Below are 27824 nucleotides of genomic sequence, written 5' to 3' on the forward strand. Positions count from 1 at the left end.
AGAAGAGAAGTCCTATTCAGCAGCCTATGAAAATCTGCAAATTCCAACCTCTTCCAGTCTAGGTTACAGAAGGTCCACACTGGTAGTGGAAGCAGCTAGATGGCAGGATACATATCACACACATACACACAAAACACACACATACATTCACAGAGATTCTGTTACTAGGGTGGATGCCAGTGGGACAGCCAGCACAGAGCAAGTTCCAAACCTTCCCCCAGCAACTACTCCATAACCTCTGCCAAGCCTCACAAACTGGCAATACTCTGCCTCTGCCAAAACCCAACTTCACTGGATCACACTGTGGAACAATATATGCTCCAAGCAGTTGAAAAGTAAAATAAATGAAAAGAAAAACTAAGCCAAGGGACTCAAAAGTAGATTTGAGCTGACAGAAGAACAACTCAGTAAATGTGAAGACAGATTATGCAACCTCAAGAACAATGAGCAAAAACAGTGACAAAAAAATGAACAAAGCTTAATGGTTAAGCTCACCAACATACATATAATGTGAAAACCAGAACAGGAATGCAACGAAATAAAAACATTAAAAATGTTCAGAGAACTTACCTACAATCCCAGCAATTCAGAAGCTGAGATAGGAAGAGCCCAAATTCAAGGCCATGTAGCTCATCGATAAAGCACCCCTGGGTTCAATCCCCAGTACCAAAAACCAACAAAAGAGAGTTCAAAGAAATGATGGCTAAAAAGTTTCCGTATCTGATGAAAAACACTTATCTTTGCATCCAGTGTCAATGACTTCAAGTAAGATAAACACATCCAGATACACACCTAAACATATCACAGTCAAAATCTTGAAAGTCAAGGACAAAAATAAAATTTTGTAAACAAGAGGAAAAACAACACATCACTTACAAAGACATTCTAATACAATTAACATATGACTTCACATCAAAAACAACAGAGGCTAGTAAGCAATGGGAACACATTTCCATGTGCTGAAAGAAAAAAAAAAAAAAAACCTCAACCAGTAATCTCATATCCAGCAAAACCTTTCAAAAATTAAGGCAAAACAGACGTTCCTAAATAAACAAAACCTGAAAATCCTTAGTAGAAGACTCTCTATACCAGAAATACTAAAAGAAGTCCTTGAGGCAAAAAGCAAGTGTCACCAGCAAATGTCAAATCCACACAGAGCACTACTGAACAGGTTATTATGTGGGTAATCATAAGATGAAGTACAGAAGCACATTTCCTCTCCTTTCCCCTCTTAACTAAATTAAAGAGCAACTGCGTAAAACATGTTAGGCTATAACATACAGAAAACTAATATGTATGACAATGAAAGCACAAAGGAAGTGGGTGAAAAATGGCACCAGACAGTAACACAGAGAAATGATGAGAATCAGAAATATTAAATAAGAAGGTTAATATAGCAAACTCTTAAATATATGCTAGTCCCACTTTTTCTCAGAAAATTTTAAATAAGATCATATAAAGTATAATTATAACAACGTATTATTCAGTTTGTTGTATGTGCATATGTGTATTAATTGCGTAACACCAGCATAAAAAGGAAAGAAAGAAAAAAGAAGTCATTGACACTGTATGTAGAAGTAAAGGTTCTATGTATCACTGAGAAGTTAGTAACAATTTGAGGTAGATTCTAGTAAGATAAATATAATGAGTCCTAGAGAAACTGCTAGGTAAAAAAAATAAAATATATATAGTTTATTAAAGGAATTAAAATATGATGCTAAAAAATATGTATAGCTTAATATAAAAGGAGGTAATAAAGGAGAAATAGTTTTATAAAGAGCCAGAGGTAAAAACCATAAATAGTAACAATAAGTATAAATGGGTTAACAATCCAATAAAAAGGCATAAACGTTCAGGCATGATTTTTTAAAAAATTCTAGTGATATGCTGCCTACAGAAGACACGCTGGATTCAAAGGTATGAAAGGACGGAAGTAAAAAGATGGAAAAAAGTATACCAGGCAAACAGCACCTAAAATATTATCTATAAAGAGGGACATTTTATAACAATAAGAAGGTCAATCCATCAGGAAGATATAACAATTATAAATACATACACAAATAACCACAGATTCCCAAAACGTATGAAGCAAATATCACATTCTCTTTTTTTTGTCTCAGGTCCCACTAAAAACAACAGATTCATTTTCCCTATCTACATATAACCTTGCCTACCACTCACCAACTATACAATCTTACGATTAGTTTTACAGTTCTTCATTTCAAACTGAATTTCTTAAGGTTAAGAATCATACCATAGTGCTTAGTATTTAATTCTACATTAAGCTGAGATAACTTCATTATTTGGGGGATTTAAATTCAGAATTAAGAATTGTCTCTTGCCAGGCTCAGTGGCACCTAGCTACTTGGGAAGCTAAGGCAGGAAGGAAGACTCCAAGTTTGAGACCAGCCTGGGCACTTAGAAACTCTGTCACAAAATAAAAAATGGAAAGGGCTGGGAGGATAGCTCAGCTTTCAATTGCCCCTGGGTTCAATCTCTAGTATCACCAAAAAAAAAAACCACTTTCTCTTATTCTACCACATGTTCACATGATGCAAAAAGTACATGATAAAGGGGCTAAGGCTGTAGCTCAGCAGTAAAGTGCTTGCCTCGCATGTGTGAGGCACTGTGTTCGATCCTCAGCATCACATAAAAATAAAGATACTGTATATTCATCTACAACTAAATAAATATTTTTAAAAAATGTACATGATAAAAATTTTTAAAACATTCCCTAAACAAAGGAGACTTATATAAGCAAAAATACCATGAGTATACCAGCAGCTCCAGATTCTTTAATTTTGCTTTCAATTCCAACCTGTCTTAAGTTAATTTTGATGGTTAAGTCTGTGTAAGATTATCTTTTTTTTTAAATATTTTTTTAGTTGTTGATGGACTTTTATTGTATTTATATGTGGTGCTGAGAATCGAACCCAGTGCCTCCCACATGCTAGACAAGCACTCTACCACTTAGCTACAGCCCTAGCCCCAACATTATCTTATTTTCATAACAGTGGCATTTAATCTATTCTCAAGTACTGTGTAAATTTTAGTCAGAATTTTAACAGAAGAGATCTCATTTCCCCCTATCAATTAACTGGTGCCACTTGCTCTTCTTACTCTATACACAAAACAAACATAGGTTTCACCTTTAATTTCATAGCATTAAGAAAATCCCAAGGATTGGGGATGTACCTCAGTGGAATCAGGTGGTATCACAGAAAAGTCAAAGGTTTCTAGAAATGTTCCAGTATGCCTATATTGATAACCAAGTAGGCCTACTCTGGTATTCAAAAATTCAAAATGTCTTCCCTGCAGTGAACTAGGATCAGTTTTTTTCCACTTGAAGAAAGGTCCTGGGGCAACATGTGTCTAAATTGATTGCAATAATTCATGAGACTAAAGAGAGTGACTAAACAACCATGCTCTGATGAAGTTCAAGGTGGCTTGAAATTTCTCTAAAGCTACATTTTATATTTAAAGGTCACATAAATGTTGGTTTTGTATTTTTTAATATGAAAAATATATTTTTCTTTTTTTTTTTTTTTGAGAGAGAGAGAGAGAGAGAGAATTTTTTAATATTTATTTTTCAGTTTTCGGTGGACACAACATCTCCATTTTATCTCTATGTGGTGCTGAGGATCAAACCCAGCACCCCACGCATGCCAGGCAAGCACGTTACCGCTTGAGCCACATCCCCAGCCCCAAATATATTTTTCAAAAATATTTTTTAAGTAAACTTGATAGTCCAGGAAGACAATTTTTTTTTTTTAATCCTACAGCTAGTAAGTTTTCTGAAAAACATACCATGTCACTTTGAAGGAACAAGTAACCCCAGTCAAGAAACAGTCTCAGGTAACCATCAAGCACGGCTCAGGATCAAGGTTAACCAAAACTCAACTCTGATCCCTGTTGTCACAGCAAAAAAGAAAAGAAAAAATCCAGAGCCTTCTGGATTTTAAGCCCTGTCTGCCACTCTGGTCAGCCCTCCCACCCCACCCCCTACTATGCTACCATGGCTAATTTCTAGGCCAGCGATTTCCAATGTGAATGTAAGACCAACAAAGGAGATCCCAAGTTGTTTTAAATAATACCAATATTTAAAGAAAATGCCCAAAAAGGAAGAGAGAAAAAAAATATTTAAAGAAAAAGTTTACCCTTTCCTAAATTTACCGTTTCCTAAGTAAATTTAAATTTACAAATTCCCAAATAAAAATGTCAAGTTTCTTGGCTTTGGATTATGGTTTTATCAAGCAAGTACTGATGATATTCTTGTGTAGACTTCTAAATACAAGTCTCTGATCAGTTTTTAGAGGGAAATTAATTACTATTACATAATAGAAGCCATTTCTTTGTAAATAAAGTAAGTAAAGCATGAGATCCAAAGGTAGTAGACACCAGAATTCCCCTAATGAAAATCACCCCATTCTTGTCTCCTTTGGGATTCTTGAAGTCCCTAAAGAACTGTCTTGTGACAGCCAGAACCTTAACCACAAAGTTTCTGGCCTCCTAGCTCCAAAAGTCTTCACGGGGTTTGTCTGCTGCCTCACCTGACCCCTCATATTACTGGCTTTCTCTCTAAAAGCCAGTATCTGGAAGAAAACTAAATTAGAGCCCATGATGAGACAGAAATGTCATTATCTGCAACTGTGTGATCTCTTTTAAGCACAGGATTCTGCTATTCAAGTCAAACTCATTAAAAATGATAACTCCTTTGATTATGCACTATAAAGTTTAATCAGTCTATCTTATGAGAATAATATTGGCTTTTTTAAAAATGAAATCATGCGTTTTATGTTTTACCACTGAAACAAAAAGTAAACCAAAGTGTTCGTTTCCAGTAGGAGATTCATCTTAATAAATCAATGTATAAGGACAGGATAAGTTTTACACACTATGAAACAAATGCACATCAACGAAAATGTTATATAAATACTCAACAAAACCAGACCATGTAAATGAAGAAAGGTTAATCTGCAAAAAGAACTAAAGTACCTCTGCATTGTTATAATATGCTGTGCTATTTTTTTCTTGCACATCTTCCCCTCGGGCTGTAAAAAATGTTAGTGGGTAGAAATCCTTGTGTGCTGGTTGCTTTCCACTGGCCATCAGTTTACCCTCATAGAAAAGCTCAGAGGTATAACTACAGAGAAAGAAAAGAAAAAGAGAGTAATAAATCATCAAAATTAATTTAAACCGCCACACCCCACCACCACCACCACACACACAAATCAGTCATTTCTAGTAACACTGCTTTCTGCCAGTGGTTAATTTTAGTATCAACACTGAATTCCTATGATGCTGATAATTTCTCCAAATATAACCACAGCAAAAACAATAGAGAAAGCTCCAGGTGTACCACTGTTCAATGGATTGATTTGGGCAAGGTACAAAAGAATAGAGAGAAAAGGAAGAAATGATGACAGTACGATACTAGTTGAAATCTTTGTTCTAGGAGAAAATTTGTTAACTAGCATGTTTTCTTGATTGGTACATACTTCACCCTTTGTGGGTCATACAACTATCCAGTCATGTGTCACTCAATGATGGGCCCCATATTTTATAGTAGTCCCATAAAATTTAATGGAACTGAAAAATTACCATCGCAGCCAACAACAGCATTGGAACCCAACGTGTTACCATGTGTTTTTGGTGATGCTGGTGTAAACAAACCTATTTTGTGCTTCCAGTTGTAAAACATAAATTTTTCTTAAAGAAAGCCTAGCAGCACATACATTATGTACAGCACATCATACTTGACAATGATAATGTGACTAGATTACTGATTTATGTAACAATGATGTTTTTATCATTATTCTAGAGTGTACTGCTCCTATTTATTAAAAAAAAAAAAAATATGCCATGTCTATGCATGGCAAGCATGATGACATGAACCTGTAATCCCAGCAATTTTGAAGGCTCAGGCAGGAGGATCCTGACTTCCAGAACAGCCCAGAAACTTGGCAAGACCCTAAGCAACTTAGTGAAACCCTGTCTCAAAAATTTTTTAGAAAAGAGCTGGGGATATATGCGCCCCTGCGTTCAATCCTCGATACCAAAAAATAAAAATAAAAAATAGAATTTGTGTATAACACAGCCAGAGACAGATAAACTACTATATATGGTTTGTCAGTATATTTCTTTATTACAACATGCAGTTTTTCATATAGATTATAGATTTAGTCACTGAAAAATATGTCAGAACTAGCAGAACCTCAATGTTTAGTTCCCAGAGGTGGCTTTTTGGGGGGGGAAAAATCATAACTTTGACTTTTGAAGTGATCTTTTTAAAATATAAAATTAAATAGAACTTACAACACTAGGAACACCACATAATCTTTTGGGAATAACTGCAATCACCTGTCCCTAGTAATATGCTGATCTGAGTACCCCTCAAAAAGACAGCAAAAAGTGAGAATCAGAGAGGGCAGTTCACACCTACTTGATGATAGCTTCATGGGACCGGTAGTTCTCACACAGGAGGATCCTACATGGAAACTCTGCAGGGTAATGCTCATAGAGTCGATCAAGTAATGAAACATGAAGGTTTCTTTCCCTGGCAAATTCGCTGTAAACAAAAGGACTGAGCTGTAACAGACAAACATACAGAGAAAATTTAACTAAATATACAATTAGCATTCTTTAACTTGCTTATAAACACTGTGCTAAAATTTCTGATATATTAAACCCCAACATGCTAAAAGAAATAACATACAAAATCGGTTGACATTTTCTATGAACCCTTTTATTATTATAAGGAACTAGGCCAAAATTTCTAATTCTTCATTGTGGTATGCAACACAAACCTAGAGTTTCCATACATGAATTAATAAAAATCTTCGCCGGGGCTGGGGTTGTGGCTCAGTGGTAGAGCGTTGCCTAGCATGTATGAGGCACTGGGTTTGATTCTCAGCACTACATATAAATAAATGGATAAACTAAAGTCCATCAACAACTAAAAAAAAAAAAATTTTTTTTAAAAGATCTTCTCCAATAATATAATAAATGATGACTACTTCAGTAACTTTAGGGACGCAACCCATAGTATCACTGGGGGAGTCACATTAGTTATCTCACCAAAACTGATCAATCATTTTAAGTGATGAGCTGGTAAGACATACAGATCATGACTAAAATTATTTTTAATTATTAACAAAACAACCCCCTTTCCTTTTTCTGGGAAAAAAAAAATTGCATATGCTAGGCAATGGTCCTAGCACTAAGCTATATCCCCAGCTCTTTCTTTTTTTAATTTTGAAATAGGGACAAGGTTAGCTGCCTGAGCTGGCCTCAAACTTTTGATCCTCCTGCCTCAGCCTCCTGAGCAGCTGAGATTATAGGCACGATATCTAAATCAAAACAATACTCTTAGCCTCATAACGTACAAGGAATGATTCTAGGTAATACTTTTTATTGCTAAAGAACAAAATTAAACTACTTTGCACAAAGGAACAAAAACAAAATTTGCTTCTTCATAAGAACCTCCTCTCTGAGTGTCCTGACAGCTCTAACACTATGCAGGTATAATCTGAATCAGCTGTGGTAAAAGAGTTGCCAAATGGCAACTTCGCAAAATAGACATCTTAATAGAAAAAAACTGTTTCTTTCTCATGAATAGGTATGCAAATACATAAAATGTGATATATTCTTTGACATTTTGACTATAATTTTAATTAAGCCCTTTGTTTTTTATGACATAAAAAATTAATCCTTCACAAAACCACATATTAGAGACAGAAATTGGGGAATTTTAAGATGGATCATTTAAATTCTGTAAAAAAAGTAAAAGGCTGGGGTGTAACTCAGAGGTGGAGCCTGAGTTCAATCTCCAACATCATGCCAAAAATGAGTAAGAATCAAACATTAACTATATAAAGAAATAAGCTTCAAAATAATAAATGTTAAAATAAAATCAACATTGATAAGACTCTTATTATTTATTCTAAATTGTCTAAACAAAGAAGAAAAAATTGGGAGCAGTAATTTTCCTTCAGAAATATCAGCATTTTTCACCATTAGTATAAAAATACTTAAGGGCTGGGGTTGTGGCTCAGTGGTTTGCCTAGCACGTGTGAGGCCCTGGGTTCGATTCTCAGCTAAAGAAAGAAAGAATGAATAAAAGAACAAATGAAAGAATGAAAAAAAGAAAAATCCACTGACAACTAAAAACATTAAAATAAAAATACTTAGAAGTACTTAATCTGCAATACCTGTCACAATTTCATAGGGTGTTTTAGAAATAGAATGTTAAACACCAAAATATAATTAAAAGTTATTTTCAGTATGCTTGATGACTAAGAGAGCAGGTACCTGCATGTGATCACCAGCCAAAACAATCCGGGTACTTTTAGTTGCTAATGCTAGAGGCATAATGGTTTCACACTCCATGGCCTGGGCAGCTTCATCTAGCAGAATGTGCGTAAAAAACCCTGGAAACACAGAGCAAACACAGCAAAGTATATTATGGCAACAACAGAGGTAGAAATCACTTGTTTTCTGCTAAGTAAAGAGTTTAGCTTGTTAACCTAGAAGTGTGAATACTTTTTTTTAAAATATTTTTTTAGTTGTTAATGGACCTTTATTTATATGCGGTGCTCAGAGGATTGAACCCAGTGCCGCATACATGCTAGGCAAGCGCTATATTACTGAGCCACAACCCCAGACCAAGTGTGAATATTTTTAAGAACTATCCTCAATTTAGATAATCATCTATTAAAATCATCACTTAAAAAATAAGAGTTTAAAAAGAATGACTCAGTAGTGTATATGTAAACACTTGCATCTGGCTCAAAGACTGTTAAATCAGTATATATAGAAAAGATTTTAAAAGTTCAAGATAGTGTCTTTTGACTGAAAGAAAGGAAACTAAACAACTGACAGCCCCAAAGCTCTTCCACAATTTATTTGCCAAAAACACCAAAAATAAAATAATGGTAGTTCTTAAGTAATGTTACCCTAAACATAAACAAACATTAAAGAAAAACGTACTCAAATCTAATATAAAGGAGAAAGTTGTGAAAATCATTCAAATCTAACATTATAACTTACCTTACCTTAGACTAAAAACAATGAGAATCTTATTAGCAAATTTACTAATTTGAGTATTTAGGTTTACTTTTCATACATAATCAAGTGTCATTTAATAACAGGGATGTGTTCCAAGAAATGTAACATTAGGCAATTCTGTCATTCTATGAACGTCATAGAGTGTGCTTACATTAATCTAGATGGTATAGCCTGCTATACATCTAGACGATATGAATCTGTGAGAGAGAGTGTATGTGTGTGTGTTGTGTGTTATGTAGTCTTTTGCTCCTAGGTCTGTGATGAACAAAACAAGATCAAACCAACCAAGTGAAAATAATATAATCAATAGATGCAATAAACATGAGATGGATGAGTAAACATTTTTGTGTAGGCCAGGAGTACACATTAAAATAACAATAGTGTGGGCTGGGGTTGTGGCTCAGCGGTAGAGCGCTTGCCTCACACGTGTGAGTCCCTGGGTTTGATCCTCAACACCACATAAAAATAAATAAGTATAATAAAAGTATTGTGTCCAACTACAACTAAAAAATAAATATTAAAAAAATAATAACAATAGTGTCTGTAGTCTCAGTTACTCAGGAGACTGAGGCAGAATGATCACTTGAGACCAGCAATTAAACCCAGTCTGTATAACACAGCAAGACCCCATCTCAAAAATAAAAGTATAGTAACCACATAAACCAGGAACCCACTTGTCAATTACCATTACTAAGTATTGTGCACAGTACATAACTGTACATACTACACTTTTATACAACTGGCAGTACAGTAGATCTTTTTCTACCAGCATCACCAAAAACATGTGAGTAAATGTGTTACCCTACAATTTTACAATGACTATGATGTCACCAGGCAATGGAATTTTTCAACTCTGCTAAGACTCTCATGGACCACCATCACATAGTCAGTCCGTGCTTGACTGAAACATCATTGTGTGGTGTACGACTCTCTCTAAAATATGTATAATTTTTTCGCCTAAGACCTTAGCCTGGTTTAAAACAAATCACCACTCTGAAAATACAGGTCTGATAACAAGTGTTAAAAATACACACTATCACCAGATGCAGTGGGGCATGCCTATAATCCCAGCAACTCAGGAGGCTGAGGCAGGAAGACTGCAAGTTTGAAGCCAGCCTCAGCAGCCTGGCAACTTTCTAAGCAATTTAGTAAGACTCTGACTCAAAAGATATAATAAAGAAGGATGGGGATGCAGTTCAGTAGTAAAGCATCCCTGGGTTCAATCCCCAGTTACCAACCCTGTAAAAAAGTACATTATCTGGGGCTGGCTTGTGGCTCAGCAGTAGAGCATTCGCCTCGCACATGCAAGACCCTGGGTTTGGATCCTCAGCACCACATAAAAATAAATAAGTGAAATAAAAGTATTGTGTCCAACTACAACTAAAAAATATTTTTTTAAAGTACATTATCTAATGTTCTCCAGATAAAACGCCTACAGTAGGAGGCATCCCATGTCTTGGTTGCTTTTGCCATTCACACTATGGCAGACGGTTATGTATGTAGGAAGGAGGAAAAAATTCCTTTGCCTCTAAGAGTGGAGAAAGAGGCAAAACCCTCCTTGCTGACTGAATAAAGAAGTCCTCCCACCATACTACCAACTCACTGGGTAGGAAGGGGGCTCTCTCCTTTTTAGGAGCATAGCAAAGGACAGAAAGTAGTTTCCCACAGAATGAAAGTGATAAGTCTATAGAGGCCAGGGGCAGAATGGATTAACCAGCCTCCTGTGAGTTAGCTAAAAAACCTATTTCTATAAATATCAAGAATTCCAAACAATTGGTTTATACAATTTTCTAGACAACTTGTTTTTAGGTTAGGAACTTTCTAAATCTTACTGGTTGGCAGTACTAACCATTATCATCACCCATTCAACCAAATGACTATGAGTGACAACAAAAGTATCTCTAACTATAATCTATTTATCAATAGTGGCCTAAGCATGACATGGCCACATGCATTTTTCTTCCTGTTGAGAATTCATGCTTTTATTCTAAATGATTAAGAAAAACAACTATAAAACATGGGATCAAACTGGAAAAACTGAGACTAGTGAAAAAAATTCATTTTCATTAGGTAACAATAGAGTGAGGCTTCCGTCAGGAACTGAATAAATCATAAAAAATATTCACTACTGATTAAGCTAGAAAAAGTAACTTGAATTGATCAAACTGAATTACTTTAAGTCTTATTTTCTCATCTGTAAAATTATCCTCAAAAGGGTCAATATGAGAACTGAATGAAATGAAGTATTAACAACATTCACAACAAAGGACCCAGTCACCTTCCAACAGAAATGATCCTACACTCTAGGTCTCCAAAGCTATTCTTCACTCTTTCTCACAAAACAATACTGTTTAGGAGGCTTAGATATTTATCTACATAGCAAATATGTGGAATATGATCATAAAGTAGCAAACTGATTGTTAAATAAACATACTAAAATTTACATTTCAATTAAGTGTTGTTGCAGTCAAAGAAGTCCCTTGGGAAGACATATAACTCATTCCAATGATACTGCCACTATTCAAAACATTTTGAACCTCCGCTTTTGTAACTGCCCTCACCAGCTAGCTATGAGCTACACACACAGAAAGTAAGTCTCATTACCTGAGCAGCACATCTGTTTTCTTTTTTTCTCTCTAATGGCATTGCCCAGTTTAATCATCTATTTTATTCATTATATACATCTCAGAAAGATTTAAGCTTTTCTAAAATTAAATCTATACTCAATAACTTTTGTTTTTTTTTTTAAAGGTTGGCCACCATTCCTTCATTTAAGATATATAGGGCTTCCAGGTATCTATACTCTAGGCTAGGTGCCAGGAATAGAAGGTGAAGAGAACAGTCTCTCCTTCCAGGGACTCTGATGTTCAAAAGAATTCATCTCTGGCTCTGAAAGCAATTCCAAAAGGAGAAGATAAAAAATTTTGATCAATGTCAACAATTATAATGTGACAGTAATAAATGAGCATCCTTTTAAAGCATCTGAAGTAATACTACTTTGTTCCACCATATTATCACAACAACCTATTATCTTCTATCTGTCCCTGTGTAATATTACATTGATTTTACATAGCTCCAGTATAGAAATGTAATAGTATGACATTAAAAAAATCCTATAATGCTTGCTGTCTCTACAATGCAAAAGCAATTTAACACAAAAACTTGAGAAAATTGTAAAAAACAACAACAAACAAAAAAACACCAACAATGTCCAAATTTGAATTCTTCTTGTGCTTATAAGTAACTACCACCTGACCAATGAAATAACAGTCATAAAAATGTCTAGGGTTTGGATAATTTTTTCAGTATAGCGCACACAGTGTGTATCTTAGATTGTGGGCCACAGTCTCTGTTGCAACTACTCAACTCAGGTGTTGTGGCACAAAAGCATCTATAGAAAGCAAACAGGCAACTAAATGGGCACCGGTGGCTGTGTTCCATCTAGTAAAATTTTATTTCAAACACAGGCAGCAAGTCAGATTTGGCTCATGGGCTACAGACTGAATACACAAGCCCTAACCCTGTGAGATACCCTATATTGCCGCAGAAGTCAGCATACCAGGTTCAAGGTCCAACTGACAGAGGTACTGGGAAGTATTCAATGTAACCACCACCACTCGATGTTTAAGAATATCTTCTTTCTGTGGCATCTGAAAGGTGGAATGTGCGCTTGAGATCAAACAGTACTGATGCACAACTGGGTGGACAGTCTTTACCCAGCGATTTCGGAAATAAACCCTGTAAAAAAAGATAATATTTCTGATACACATTTATCGACATCTTAACAGTACCTGATTACTAAAATTATTGACACCATTATTTTCCAATTTCTGGAAATTAACAAGTAAAATTTCATGACTGTTAATTAACACTCCACTGTACTAGAATTTAACATAAAACTGCTACTATATCTACTGTGATGTCTCCCATTTTAAAAAAAGGAAAAGAAAAGATATAAACAGAAAGCATAAGTGCTACCACAAAATAAATACCTAATGAATTTTAAGAGTTCAGATTAATCTCAACAAAATGACAAACAAGTTTTATACATGCATATGGGTTTTTAATTAAATTCAAAATCGTTCTACTATGGAATTACTTTTTCTAGAATATTCTTACAAAAATACACTGAACTCATATTTTAGAATATGAAACTGCACACTTATAACACAAATTAAAGTTATTTGCATTTTACTTTAGAAAACTTCTTATACCTATATCTAAATAGACCTCTGTCTGAGATTCTGGACATTTTAAAACAAATTTAAATTCTTAACAATCAAAAGAATGCAAACTTTAAGAAAGTGCATCTCTTCCATTAATTGCAAAAGAAAAATATTAATAGGTTTCATGCTACAGATTACTAAAATGCTACAGAAAAGACTCATCCATCCATCCACCCATCCAACTCTCACTCCCCCAACATAACAAAGACCAGGCATCTACTAAGCTATAGTACAGGAACAGATCACACAGGGGTTGGGAGTAATCATAAAGGCTCTGGATTTAGCCTGAGTTTAATGAAAAGCCTTCAGAATTTGACAGGACAGGGGCTGAGGTTGTGGCTCAATGGTAGAGCGTTTGCCTAGCACATGTGAGACACTGGGTTTGATCCTCAGCAGTACATAAAAATAAATAAAATAAAGGTATTGTGTCCAGCAATGATTTTTTTAAATTTTTTTAAAGAAAAAGAATTTGACAGGACAATCACACAACATGATTTATGTTGCTAGAGGACTTATGTTGCTCTGTTTCTCTGGGCAGAATATGTTGCAGGGGAGGACCAGACAATGGTATGCTGGGGAGGAGGGACTGATTTGTAGTGTTTGCAAATTTCCCTGGTGTAAAAACTATTACCATGGCCAATTTCAAGTTAGTAGTACATGTCACTGAACATGAACACGTGAGACATGCACATGATCAACTATCACAAGCCGGTACAATTTAACATCGACACGCCTCTGGGTGGGATGGAGGTAAGGGCAGTGAAATCAGGAGGTTGTTGAAAGGCATGGACAAGAGAAGATGGTGGCTTGGACCAGGATGGTAACAATGGAGATGTGAAAATGGTCAGATTCACTAGACACAGTAAGAGTAATGACAACAGGGGCTAGCAATATAGCTCAGTGGTAGAACACTTGCTGAGTATTGTGCGGCTATGAGTTCAATCCCCAGTACCTCAAAAAAAAAAAAAAAAAAAAAAAGTCATGCCAATAGGATTTACTAATCAACTTGAGATTAAAATTTAAGAGAAAGAGCTTGACCTGGTAGCACACACCTGTAATCCCAGTGGCTTGGGAGGCTGAGGCAGGAAGATTGTGAGGTCAAAGCTAGCCTCAGCAATTTAGCAAGACCCTGTCTCTAAATAAAAATAAAAAAGAGCTGGGGATGTAGCTCAGTGGTGGAGTGCCCCTGCATTCAATCCCAGTATCAAAAAAATTAAGAGAAAGCCTGATTCCCTGGTTTGGAAACTGAATAAATAGTGGTAGTATTTACAAAGATGGTAAAAGAAACAGATTTGGGAGTTCAGTTTTGGACATATTGAGTAGACATCCAAGCAGAGATAACCAAAACACAGGATGATATATGTTTGGAGTTCAGGAGAATGCCTAGGTCAAGCAGTACGTATTGGGAGAATACAAAGTCTTAAGATGAGATATTATTACCTACAGAAGAGTAAATTTTAAAAAGAAAGAAAACTAGAGGAAGAATGAATGACGGAACACTCCTACATCTAGAGGCTGGGAAAAGGAGTAGCATAAAGTAAGGCAACTGGGAGAGGGCCGTCCTGAAATAGGGGAGAATTCAAGAGTGGTAGGGAGTATTAGATACAAAATGAACAAACTGTTTCAAGAGAGAAATAAAGAGTAACAGTGCCAAATGCTGCTAAGAGACTGAATAAAATAAGAATTGACCACAGGATTCAGAAACAAGGAAACCATTGGTAACCACAAAATAATGGTTTCAGATTAAAAGTAAAGATGGAAACTTGGATAACTTGGGCTCAAGACAAAGAGAATATAGGAAGTAGAGCCAGGGAATACAAATATTTATAAAAATTTTCAATAGAGGAATACAGATGAAGTCAAGGTAGTTTTCTAAACCAAAAGGCTGTATCAGTATGCATCTACTCTCATTTCCAAAATGGATCTAATAGCTCAACCTCTCAAGGATTTAGAGAAGTCATATATAATATGCAGCAGAATACCTGGCACCAACAAACAGAAGTCCTCCACTTCCCACAGCAAAGCTGACACTAAAAGCAGTATTGAATCTAGGGGCACTTTATCACTGAGCCACATCCCCAGCCCTTTTAATTTTTTATTTTAAGACAGTCTCATTGAGTTGCTTAGGGCCTCACTGAGGCTGGCCTCACACTTGCAATCCTCCTAACTCAGCCTCCTGAGCACCTGGGATTATAAGCAAGCACCACCATGCCCAGCATTGAAACCAGCATTTCTAATACTCAGTTAATATTCAATTTACATCACACAAATGTAAAAGGTGACACAATGGCATGAATACAAGCAATTAAAACCAGTCTCAACTTCTACAATGGGTTTTCTTTTTTATTGTAAACAAAGGAAAAAGCTTATTTAATAAATGTCTCAATATAAATTATAATTGAGGTATAAGATATTTTAAAAACACTATGGTGATAAGAATTGTAAACTTGGTCAAAGTTTAGAATTACCACTTCTAAAAGAGACAAAACTTTCAAATATATTTTACATTTTAATAAAACAAGTTTAATCAGATCAGCAAAGCAAATTTACTTTTAAATAATACCTCATTTTACAAATTGTCTATGATTCTATTCACATTAACCCCAGTAAATGTAATTAAGCATAGAAACAATTAGGACTTAACTCCAAAGTGTTAGCAGTGAGTGTTTATTTCTGGATACTGAGGCTATATATAATGTTGACTTTCTTCTTTGTGCTTATTTACTTCAATAAATATTTCATTATAAAATAGAAAAGAATGGTTTTTCAAATTACTTATCAACTAACTCCAGGAACCTGATTCTTCTTCTTCAAAGGAAAAAAAAAAAGAAAAGAAAACCTGAAGTTCTAAATATCATTACTGACTTTTTCACATTACTTGGAAAGTTACCTCAAGTAAGAATAAGAAAGTAAGCGATAGAATTCAAAGCTTGATCTCTTGACTATTTTATTAAAAGTACAACACTAGTGCTCACTTTCAAAAGATTTAAATATTTTCTCTGTATTGTCATTTCATGCAACATTTAATGAGACAGATACTTTCAGTAAGATTATTTAAAACACACCTAACATTTTTCAAAATCTGAGAATTGATAGTAAAAAGTGACACTTAAGGGGCTGGGGTTGTGGCTCAGTGGTAGAGCACTTGCCTGGCATACATGAGGCACTGGGTTCAATTCTCAGCACCACATATAAATGCATAAATAAAATAAAGTCCATTGCCATCTTAAAAAAAAGTGACACTTAAGTTCACAGTGTAAAATACAAGCTGGGGATGTAGCACAGTGGAAAGAGTGCTTGCTTAGCATGTGCAAAACCCTGGGTCCTTTCCTAGCACCTAGGGTAGGGCAGGGCTGGGGGAGGGTATAAGGCTGTATGTTGGCAGGAGCCAGAATTCCAGTTACTACGGAGTCTGAGGCAGAATGATTCCAAGGTTGAGGGCAGTCTGGGCAATTCGGCAAGATTCTGTCTCAAAATAAAAAGAGCTGGGAGTATGGCTGGGGTTGTGGCTCAGCAGTACAGTGCTTGCCTCACACGTGTGAGGCCATGGGTTCATCCTCAGCACCACATAAAACATAAATAAAATAAATGTCTTTAAAAAAGGGATATACTCTTTTAAAATAAATAAGTAAATAGAAAGAGCTGGGAGTATAGCTCAGTGGTAGATCACCCCTAGGTTCAATACCCAGTACCCACCCCCCAAAAAGTTCAAAGTACTTAATTGACTCCAATTACGTAATTTACATATTTTCTAGAAACAAAACAACCCAAATATCCCACAGGATTTATAATGATTCTTAAAATAGGACATAGTTTGATAATTATAATTCACTGCAATCTTATTCATGTATTGAATTCATATGCAATAATGAGCTCCTGAAATGATATTAGTTAAGATACTAAGAATCAGAACTTGATACCAGAAGAAAATTACATCTTTAAAGATCTTTCTACAACAATAAATTTTTCCAGTTTGCCCAATAATCGGTCAATCTCCAAAGAGGGCCTCTCCCTGCTAAATGGACTATAGGGAAAGCAGTTTGTTTCTGTGCATGATCCTCAGAAACATGCACAGAAACAAACTGCTTTCTCCCCTATAGTCCATTTTTAAATCTTTTAATTCTGAATAAAGTAAAAAGTAAAAATAAATGTATTCTAAAATGATTTCTAAAACCTCCACTCCCAATATCTGGAGCTCAGCTCAACTCCTGGCAACTAAGAGAATTTTATAAATTTGAATCACATGTAGTATATTTAAACCTACTAACTAGTGCTATTTACTCTAGCTAGTCTCACACTATCAAGTTTCCTGGGATGGGACTCTAAAGTACTGTCAAAAGACAGCAAACCTTCAGTCCCTGAAGACATCCCTCTCCTTCATGACCAGAGCAGACACTTGGTGCCCTCTTGTGTTCCTTCCCCTGCAGCCTGGGATCATGTGGAGAAAGCTGATCCCAGAGCAGTTAGTCACTCTAATTTTCCCTACTGGTGCTAATAAATCCTAACAAGTATTTCTTAGGAAATACATTTACAAGTCAATACATTACCCAAAGAGGAAAACAGAGTGGAAAATGTAGGTTTATATGAAGAAAGTATGCAGGGAAGTCAGGGGTTTTTTCTCATTTAATTCAATTTTCTAAATGAAATCATATGCATTTGAACATACTTTTTCATCTTGGACTGAATTAGTCTCAAAAGTGAGAACAGGGAGACCTCTTTCTAACAGGTAAATTTCTATATTTGGGCCACTACAACCATACAACCATAAGAATATAACTTCTTACTCTACACATTTAGAGCCACTATATCTTGGATTATAACCTCCAAAAAAATAACTTTAAACAGAAAAAGCTAAGTACAACTTTCAAAATGATAAATTTTACTTTCATCAATAGCGCTACCACAACGAATAGCAAGTGAAATATGCTAAGTCCACCAAGATTTGAGCAGGCTTTACCCTACTGTTTCCAAATCAAGCACAATGGTAAATGAGATTGCCACATTTCCCACGCAACACACACACAAAAACACACAAACACATGCTCTATCAATGATAAAAGCAAAGAAAACAATTTATCAACATGAGAGTGAAAACATTTATGGCAAAAATGCTAGCTATTCAACTTTCACTCAAATCTGAGCAAGATTAGATTCTGAAGCAAAGTAATTATTGGTGAATTTACCCTTGAATAAATACCATATTTTCACTTACAATTGTTTACATATGATATTTTCTTATTAAATACAACTACATTCTAGGTAAAATAACTATTCCTGATTTATCTTCTACACTAAAAACATAGCAAAAAAAAAAAAATCTATTAACAGGCCACATCACTTTTCTCTCTCTCTCTCTCTCTTTTTTTAAATGCAATTCTAAAATAATTTAAATGGTTTTAGCTATGGTTATTAAAGAAGTAAATTGCATAATTTCATTTTTCCATGCCTGGGATCAACTAGAAATAAAAAGTTAAGTGAATTATGAATCAAAAGTGTGTGGTTAGAAATTAATTTATAAACAAGAATTAATAGTAATTTGAATAACCTAGGCCATGATATATTAGTTGATAAAATGGCAAACTAAACATTAACTTCATATAGCAATGAAAACAAATGGTATAATACATAATCATTTAATGATTCTTTATTGTTTTCTGAAGAAAAGGATTTTTATTCCCCCACAATCCTGTATTTAAGTACACTTCATGTCTACAAATACTCACAGGACCTTTCTATGTCAACTTAAAATTTTCTTTGACATTGTGTCTTTTAAACAGTAGCAAAAAATTGTCAATTCTAGTCAATTACATTTTGTTGTAGAAAGCATTTCAGTATTTCATGCTTCTCTAATATGTAGCTTCCACGAAATTACCAGCATGATAACAGTCAAATGTTTATTTCCATAAAGCTGAAACTGCATGACTACTCTGCCACACTAAATGTGCTAGAATGTAAATTAAACTTGATTTTAATTTATCATATTTATTATTTTACCATACCAGCTTTTAGAGGTACATATCAAAATTTACTCAGGTTGTAACATTTTTTACACACAAAACTTAAAAAAGGATGTCTTTCTCTATAGTTAATAAATGGTTAAAGATTTTTTTTACATTTTGTCTTATTTTAAATTAATTATTCAAAAGACAACCTCCAAATGCCAATACATAATTAAAGATTTTGGTATATCCAAAGTTACTAAAATCTTTGCAGACACCTTTTCTTAAGAATAACAAAGTATGATACAGATACATAATAAGCCTTAAAAAATACCTGAGAGGTCTTGCCTGGGGATTGCCTGCTTCTACATATGGATGTAAATAATCCTTTATGTAGAGATCAGCAGCACTATTAGAATGGGTGCAAATGAGAATCCTGCTGAAATAAATGGTGCAAATAAAAAGAATGATAAAACACAAAACTATTCAAGCAGTATAATACCAAAAAAAAAAGCAGTGGCCATCTTAATAGCATACATTTCTGCCAACCTACTCAGTGCTCTCTAACATTATTATTTAATGACGCCTTTAGGAAACAACATTTTTCATTAAGCTACAAAGGAAGTTACCCAAAATTATATTAAAATCTATCATATAAATACGAAATTTTCTAAACCCAGCTCTTTGGGCTTTAACATATATTACAATTCCTTGGCAGACTTCAAGTTTTGATGGCTATTTAAAAACTATCACTTTCAAAAAAAAAAAAAAAAAAAAAAAAACTATCACTTTCTATATTACCAATTTTTAAAAACAGTGTTTCTAGAGAATTCAAATTTTAGTGCTTTGGGTTTAGTCTTTTTTCTGTTCTTTCAATTTTTAAGAGATAGGTGAAAACTGTCTTGCTGGCACTCATTTTGTATTTAAAATAAGAAGAAAGGAAGCGCCCTGCTCTTGAAATACTAGCATACATCCCAGCTGCTCACCTAGTCTCGTGCTGCTGCAGAATGTGCTTGACGGCCTGAGCTAGAGTGAATGTTTTGCCTGTCCCGTAGGGCCCAATGATGAGGACAGGTGGGAGCTGGATGGAAAGTGGAGTGGTAATAGCCAGAACAGCTTCTTTCTGTTTTGCATTTAGTCGAGGATCCAACTGTTCATCCCATTGTCTATGAAAAATAAAAATGTCATTTTAAATATATGCAACTTAGTAATGAATAGAATCTCACACAGAAGTATCCTGAATTTTACTAAACCACTAAAAACTACAAAAACAACAGCACCAATAACAACTAATGCTTGTTCTAAAACCACTTTTCAGGAAAATTACCCAACAGAGTCATTTAGAGTGTCTGCCCATGTAAGTCATAACTTTATCTTGTCCTATTCCAAACACAAAATTTTTTTGACAATTAATCCAAAGAAATCAAAGCACTTCTAGTCTAGTGGCTGCCAAGTTCATTAAGTAATAATGGCAATGTATCCGTTTGTGACAAAAAAGTGTCAGAATTTTTTTTTCTGAAAATAATAAAGTTGTTTCTTTGCATAGCAAATAAAATGCAAAACAGAAACTAAAATAATTTAAATTCTGATCCACTGAAAAGTCTCTCAAGGTTTCTAACAGGGAAAAAGAAAAGACTTTATGTCTCTGGTTAAGAGACAGCAGATTTTTTATAAAACCTTAACTTAGAAAATAGCATTTTTTTAAAAAAAATGGTACCAAAACCCAACAGTATGAAATATTTTCTTATGTTTTCACATACAAATCACCCACATCTATCCTACTTTTCAGGGTTAAGAACACCTGCCACGTAGCACAGATGGCTGCTGTAATGAGATCTATCTTACTAGTGTCCCTTCTATAACTTGGCGAAGTTTTGAAGATTTAAATGAACAGCAGATGCTGAAACAGATCAAACCAAATGGAGAACCAACAGAATTCTTTCTCACAGTCACAACTGAAACACTAAATATCACAACAACTATGGCAAAAATGATAGGGATGTAAACCAAAATAGGAAGGGTGTGTAAAGAGATGCTTAGAAAATGTGCAAAGTGCCTGCAGAACAATCCTGAAATAGTAGAACAGAGTTTAGACAGGAAAATTCCCTCTGTGAGGCTACATTCAAAATCAGAAGCTAGGACATATGGAAAATCATCTTAACACTTCTAGTTTCTTAAAAAATTACAGTGAATGTTACATCGTGACAGGTAATCTCAAACCAAAAAAATTCTCTGTAAAGAAAATGTAGGAGCTCCAGTAGCACAACTAGTTAACGTGCAGAACTTACAAGAAAATATAAATCCTCAGAAAATAAACTGATCACGTGAACATGCCATCAGCCATTTTTCTGAACTACAAGATTTTTTAAGTTAAAACAATAACAAAGAAAAAAGACTGCTGAGCAGTGATGCTGAATTCCTTGGAAGCTATTTACTAAATTGCAAGCATTTTACTTCACAGTCCCTCTGTATTAACCAGCTTATTTACTCATAATTCTGCCAGTATCTAATAATATTCTATCTTCTATAAATGAAGAAATGGGTTTTAGGTGACCACTAAGTCCAGACCCAATATATGTGGCAGACCCTGTGGCATTAATGACTACCCCAAAACCATTCAAAGCACCCTTCTCTCCTGCCTTTCTCGGTTACTGGGCCTAGCCAGTTGTAATATTCCATTTCCTTGCTTCCTCTGCTGAATACCCAATTTTGGTGCAGGAATAAGTCCCTCAGACGGACTCTCATAGCCAATAAAGTAAAAACAAAGCCTCACTAATTATTTAGCTAGCTGACCATTCTAGGTACAGGTTTTTAAATTTTTTCCTTAAACTAGAAGAAAGTCCTTCTTGCTCCATTGCCTTCCTCCTTCAACTGGCTGGAAAGACAATGTAGTAAATAAGTATACAGCAGCCACAGGATAACCATGAGACTATAATAAGCATAAAGAAGAAAACCAGCTCACTTTATTGGCAGAGAGGAAAGGGTGACCTTGGTCCATGATGGCGCTGCTGAGCCCCTGCACTAACCTGGACCACCTATCTCTAGGCTTATAATTCAACATCTTTCACCAGTTAGTTCAGAAAACCATTACTTGCATCCATGCCTGATCACTATGATTCTTTGATATCTGTCCCTCATGCTTCCTTCACATGTACATGGAGATGATACTTGCATAAGACAATTACTTTAAAGATCAAATGAGATAATGCATACATACATTTTTATAAATTAAAAATATTTACTTAAAGTTGTATGGAAACATAATTGAGCAATAGAAGTTTAATTTTAGTTTCTATTCCTATATTTCAGAAAAATGGTTAGGACACACATTTAAAAACAAAAACTTTAAAACATTGTAATCTTGCCAGGTACAGTGTGCATGCTCAAAATCCCAGAAACTTAGGAAGCTGAGGCAGGAGGCTCACAAGTTCAAAGCCAGTCCCAGCAATTTAGTAAGACTCTATCTCAAAATAAAAAATTTAAAAAGAGCTGCAGATGTTGCTCAGTGGTATGTACCCTTGGGTTTAATCCCTGGTACCAAATAAAAAGCATTCTAATCTTTCAAATCTGGGGGTTTTTGTCAATTTAAAAATGAGCTATAAACCAGGCACGGTGGCACATGCCTGTAATCCCAGAGGCTTGGGAGGCTGAGACAGGTGGATCATGAGTTCAAAGCCAGCCTCAGCAAAATCGAGGCACTAAGCAATTCAGTGAGACCCTGTTTCTAAATTAAACACAAAATAGGGCTGAGATGGCTCAGGAGTCAAATGCCCCTGATGAGTTCAATTCCTGGTACAAAAAAAAAAAAATGAGCTATAGATTATACTATGTAAGCATAAATCTAAGAGATTAATGACAAACTTATAGGTATAAAATATGTCAATATCCCTTTACTTTGTTTATGTAACTCATTCTACCTACCAATTATTTCAGTGTAAATAAGCACTTCAGAGCAGACTAGAAACTTTATCAATGTCAATCATCTCTGTAACTTCTGGCAATGAATAGTGAATAGGTGATGAGAGCCAATGACTAAAACAAAGTGCACTTGTTTATTATTCCACCACTTAATACGGGAAAGATATACATTAAATACTTGATAAGTCAACTTTGGTTTTTACAATTTGAAACAATACGAAGTCTCTACAATTTATTCTGAATAAAATAAAATAAAAATTGTTTTATTCCCAGAACCAAATTAATTCAAAGTCCTTCCCTGGCCAAATACATTGTTATAATTAATTTATAAGGCTACACGCTAAAGAATAATTTTTCAACTTCATTTATGTATCTATATTCCACAAAAGATTTATTTGTTTGTTTCTTTGTTTATTGGTACCAGATATCAAACCCGGAAGCATTAATCACTGAGCCATATTTCCAGATCTTTTTAATTTTTTATTTTAGGAAAGAGTCTCAATAAGTTGCTTTCGGCATCACTAAATTGTTAAGGCTCACTTTGAACTTGCAATTTTCCTGCCTCAGCTTTCTGAGTTACTGGAATTACAGGCATGTACCATCATGTCCAGCAAAGATATTAAATAGTTAATGATATCTGAGTAAGTTCCTAAATCCAGAACCTTTCATGGGTCGGAAGGAAGGGAAGTACCGGGGATTGAACTCAGGGGCGATCAACCACTGAGCCACATCCCCAGACCTATTTTGTATTTTATTTAGAAACAGCCATCTCACTTTTGCTGAGGCTGGCTTTGAACTCATGATCCTCCTGTCTCAGCCTCTAAACTGCTGGGATTACAGGCCTGCGCCACTGCCCCAAGCCAGAACATTTTAATTACTATTTGTATTACAGTGGTATGAATTGTTTCCTGATAGGAAGTTTTTCTACTATTTGACATTTTGTTGTAACTTTTGCCATTAACAGTCAGTAGGGTTTGAATATATTATATGTAAAACAACTTTCAGCAATGAGTACGTCAGGTAAAAATGCCTAAAAGTTTATTGGTATGGCCCCAACATTTAAACAACTATTTTCCTTCTTTAAACTTGAAATTCTTGGGCTGGGGTTGTGGCTCAGTGGTAGAGCACTTGCCTTGCACGCATGAGGCACTGGGTTTGATCCTCAGCACGACATAAAAATGAATAAATAAAATAAATGTATTGTGCCCATCTACAACTAAAACATTAAAAAAAAAGTTGAAATTCTTAATAACTTAAGTGTGTCAAATATTAATAATGTGCAAGACCTTGTTAGTGTTCAAAATAAAGAAGACATGGTCTCTTAGTATACAAAGCTCAGGGTCTAGTGAGAAAAATAAAATGTACACAACTGACAAAAAGTAACTGGACAAATTATGCTTGAAAGCACAAAACTGACTGAGCCTTCTAGATAGCAGGGGCTCAGTAGTTACTGAAACAATGAAATAGAAAGGGCTGGAAAAAGCCTTACAGGACAGGAAGATTCTCAACAGGCTGACACTGGGCAAAGATGTCAGCCCAGACGTCCCAGTGGATGGGCTCAAAGTGAGGAACTCCCATAAAGATAAAAGAGTCAGGGCTGGTGGGGGATGGGGGGGGTTCTTCAATGGATTCTTAGTTTCAGTTTTATAAGATGAAAAAGATGTAGAGACTGTATAACAATATGAACATATTTAACACTGCAGAACTATACACTTAAAATGGTTAAGATGGCAACCATTAAAAATTTTAAATTTTTAAAAAATAAACTTTAAGAGAATTCAATATGGCTAGAGTACTGGGGACTTGGAGGAAGGGGATGTCAAGCAGAAAACAGTTGAGTAAACTCCTGAAAAGACATTGTTGGTAAGCACAATCAACATGCTTTGCAACAAAGAGCTAATAATAAGCTTCCGATTAGGCTCTAAGACTTTATCAACATGTCAAGGAGAAGCCTTCAGAGATTTGACATAATGGTTGTTTTAGAAAACTAACTTTGAAAGAAATGTGAGAGTTGGACCAGACAACAGGGTTACAACCAGCAGGACAGAAGACCAACTAGCATGCTGCTGAATCGGTACAGGCATGAATTAAGCACTGGTTCTGAGAATGGAAAGAAAGGGACAGATGCAGAGAAGGTGAACCAAATGAGAGCTGAGACGTCGCTGGAATTTTACAATGAGATCACGGAGTACCCTCAGGAGTATGAGCAAGTGGGAAGGAGATACAACAGCAAACAGAGAGTACTAGAAACATGCCAAACATTCCATCTCAAAAATTTTGGCAGGAAAAAGAAGAAAGGAGATAGGACAGCAAGGGCAAGCAAAAACACAGCAGAAATGACTCAGGTTCTGTGTTGTAAGGAATGCCGTATTTTGTTTTGTTTTAGGACCAGAAGAAAATGGAATGTTGAGGAGGATTGATGTGTGCTGCTTCTAGGCCTAGCACATAAAAATGACCCATGTGGTCCTCTGTGCTCATTCTCCCCTGTCAACACCCACAGTGACCTTGAAAACCAATTACTGAACATGCCAGGGCCTCCATCGGTATGGAACAGGGCCACTCTAGCATGTTTAGAGTGATAAATAAATGTCCATTGTGCTGAGCCAGTAAACTGAGAGAGAGAGAGAGAGAGGGAGGAGTTAGTATGAGCAAGGCAGGGACCAATGAGACAAAACCTGGCAGAGAAACTAAAAACAACGATTCAATCACACAGCTATCACTGCTATCTACTGTTGAAACAAAACAGAAGTGTCTTATTTAATTGCATGTAAAGAAGTGCCGAAGAGAATTTAAGCAGAATACTATTTACACAACCAATAACTTGAGAGCAGTTTCTAAAGTATCTTCTGTCATGCTTACTCCACACTGCTGAAATCACAATATTGTCCACTTTCAAAAATAATTTAAAATTAATTACTTAATTCAGAAAGGCCTCAATTTTCCAATTAACCTTTTACTCAAAAATATCCCTAAACTGCTTGGCATCCTATCAAACTAAGACTGTTAAGAAAAGCAACAGAAGGGCTGGGGTTGTGGCTCAGCAGTAGAGTGCTTGCCTAGCACGTGTGAGGCACAGGGTTCAATCCTCAGCACCACACAAAAATAAATAAATAAAATAAAGGTATTATGTCCAACTACAATTAAAAAAAAATAAGAAAAAAAAAAGAAAAGCAACAGAACTCATTTCGACTGTGAGGAGTCTTGGCCAAGAAAATCAATAATGAAACTCAAATGTTTCATTCTGAGGTTTCTTTTACTGTTTTGTTTTTTTTTGGTTGTTTGGTTTGGTTTGGTTTGGTTGTTTTGTTTCGTTTTTGCAGTGCTGGGGGTGGAACGCAGGGCCTCAAGCACACTAGGCAAGCGCTCTACCATGAGCTCACTCTCCTTTCTTTACCACTAAAATGCCTCCTGAGGAACACAGGCAATCTTTCCTATAAAAGTATGCTGGAGGGGCTGGGGTTGTGGCTCAGTGGTAGAGCTCTTGCCTGTCATGTGAAGCACTGGGTTCAATTCTCAGCACCATATATAAATAAATAAAGGTCTATCAACAACTAATAAAATATTTAGAAAAAAAAAGTATGCTGGAGTTACTTATTACAGATAGTCCATTTAATATTGATATACATCCTCTACTAAGGCACTTTCTTCCTGTACCTGTTGGGACTCCACGGTATGGTGGGAGTCATGCTGATGTCTGGAAACAAGACGCCATTGTCCTTGATCCTGTCTAGTGCATAGTGCATTTCACAGAGGGGTAATCGATTCAACTGGAACTGGAGTTCAACCTGAAAGATCAAATGAATTTTTTAAATTATTTTTTATTCGTACACTATAATTATATATAATAGTGGGATTCATTATACCATATTCACACACTTACAAAACAATTCAATCAACCTCATTCTCCAGTATATTCCCTTTCCCTTGCCACCTCCCTCCCCCAATCAGCTTGCTCTAGTGCTCTCTTCTATAATTATTATTTTTTAATGCAAACATTATAATTATATACAAATATATATCACATGTGTATATACATACATACATATATATATAATTCACTGTGGTTTATTTGTATATGGACATAGCATAATTAGGTATATTCTGTTCCCATACCCTCCCCTCCTACTTTTTTTTTTTTTTTAAGTTTTTGTAGTTATAGTTGTAGAAAGACAATGTGGTGCAGAGGATCGAACCCAGTGCCTCACACATGCCAGGCAAGCAGCTCAGTCCCCTCCCTCCTTCTTGATGTCCTTCCTCTACTCTATTAGTCTCCCTTCTATTGCCATGAGATCCACCCCACCACCACCCATGGCTTCCACATGTGAAAGAAAACACTGGACTCCTGACTTTCTGAATCTGGTTTTATTTCACCTAGCATAATGTTACAAACATCAATGATCAGTGCTAGCAGCTCACTAGATGACTTTGTGGAGACAACAATTTGGGGGAACAGTAGTTCAGAGTTTTTTTTTTTTAAGTGTGATCATGTTCTAATAGCAATTATTATGGTTAATATTTGCTTTGTTTAGTTAGTATTAGGCACTGTAATAAATACTTTACATAGATTGCCTCACTTAACAGTATTAATGGTATATATATTGTTACTAACATCATTTTACATATTAAGACACTTAAGCACTTGTAACTCATTTAATCTCTAGACAAAATTTGATAC

General features: G+C 35.4%; 1 protein-coding gene across 3 annotated transcripts in view; it reads right to left on the reverse strand.

The window, feature by feature from the left end:
• Helz (helicase with zinc finger) overlaps window positions 1–27824 on the reverse strand; it is a 165388-nt gene that overhangs the window by 59852 nt on the left and 77712 nt on the right. For 2 of the 3 annotated variants that reach the window (XM_058572203.1, XM_046422611.1), the window contains exons 15-21: window positions 26804–26934; window positions 20218–20397; window positions 19566–19670; window positions 12626–12804; window positions 8311–8429; window positions 6443–6588; window positions 4996–5143 (exon numbers count right to left, since the gene is read on the reverse strand). In XM_058572203.1, coding sequence (XP_058428186.1) covers window positions 4996–5143; window positions 6443–6588; window positions 8311–8429; window positions 12626–12804; window positions 19566–19670; window positions 20218–20397; window positions 26804–26934 — 1008 coding nt within the window. The remainder of the gene's footprint in view (window positions 1–4995; window positions 5144–6442; window positions 6589–8310; window positions 8430–12625; window positions 12805–19565; window positions 19671–20217; window positions 20398–26803; window positions 26935–27824) is intronic. The other variant, XM_046422612.1, reaches the window with a different exon arrangement.

The sequence above is a fragment of the Marmota monax genome, unplaced genomic scaffold (genome assembly GCF_021218885.2).
Source record: "Marmota monax isolate L192 unplaced genomic scaffold, Marmota_monax_Labrador192_F-V1.1 WCK01_AAM20220418_F8-fsc00173, whole genome shotgun sequence".
NCBI lineage: Eukaryota > Metazoa > Chordata > Mammalia > Rodentia > Sciuridae > Marmota > Marmota monax.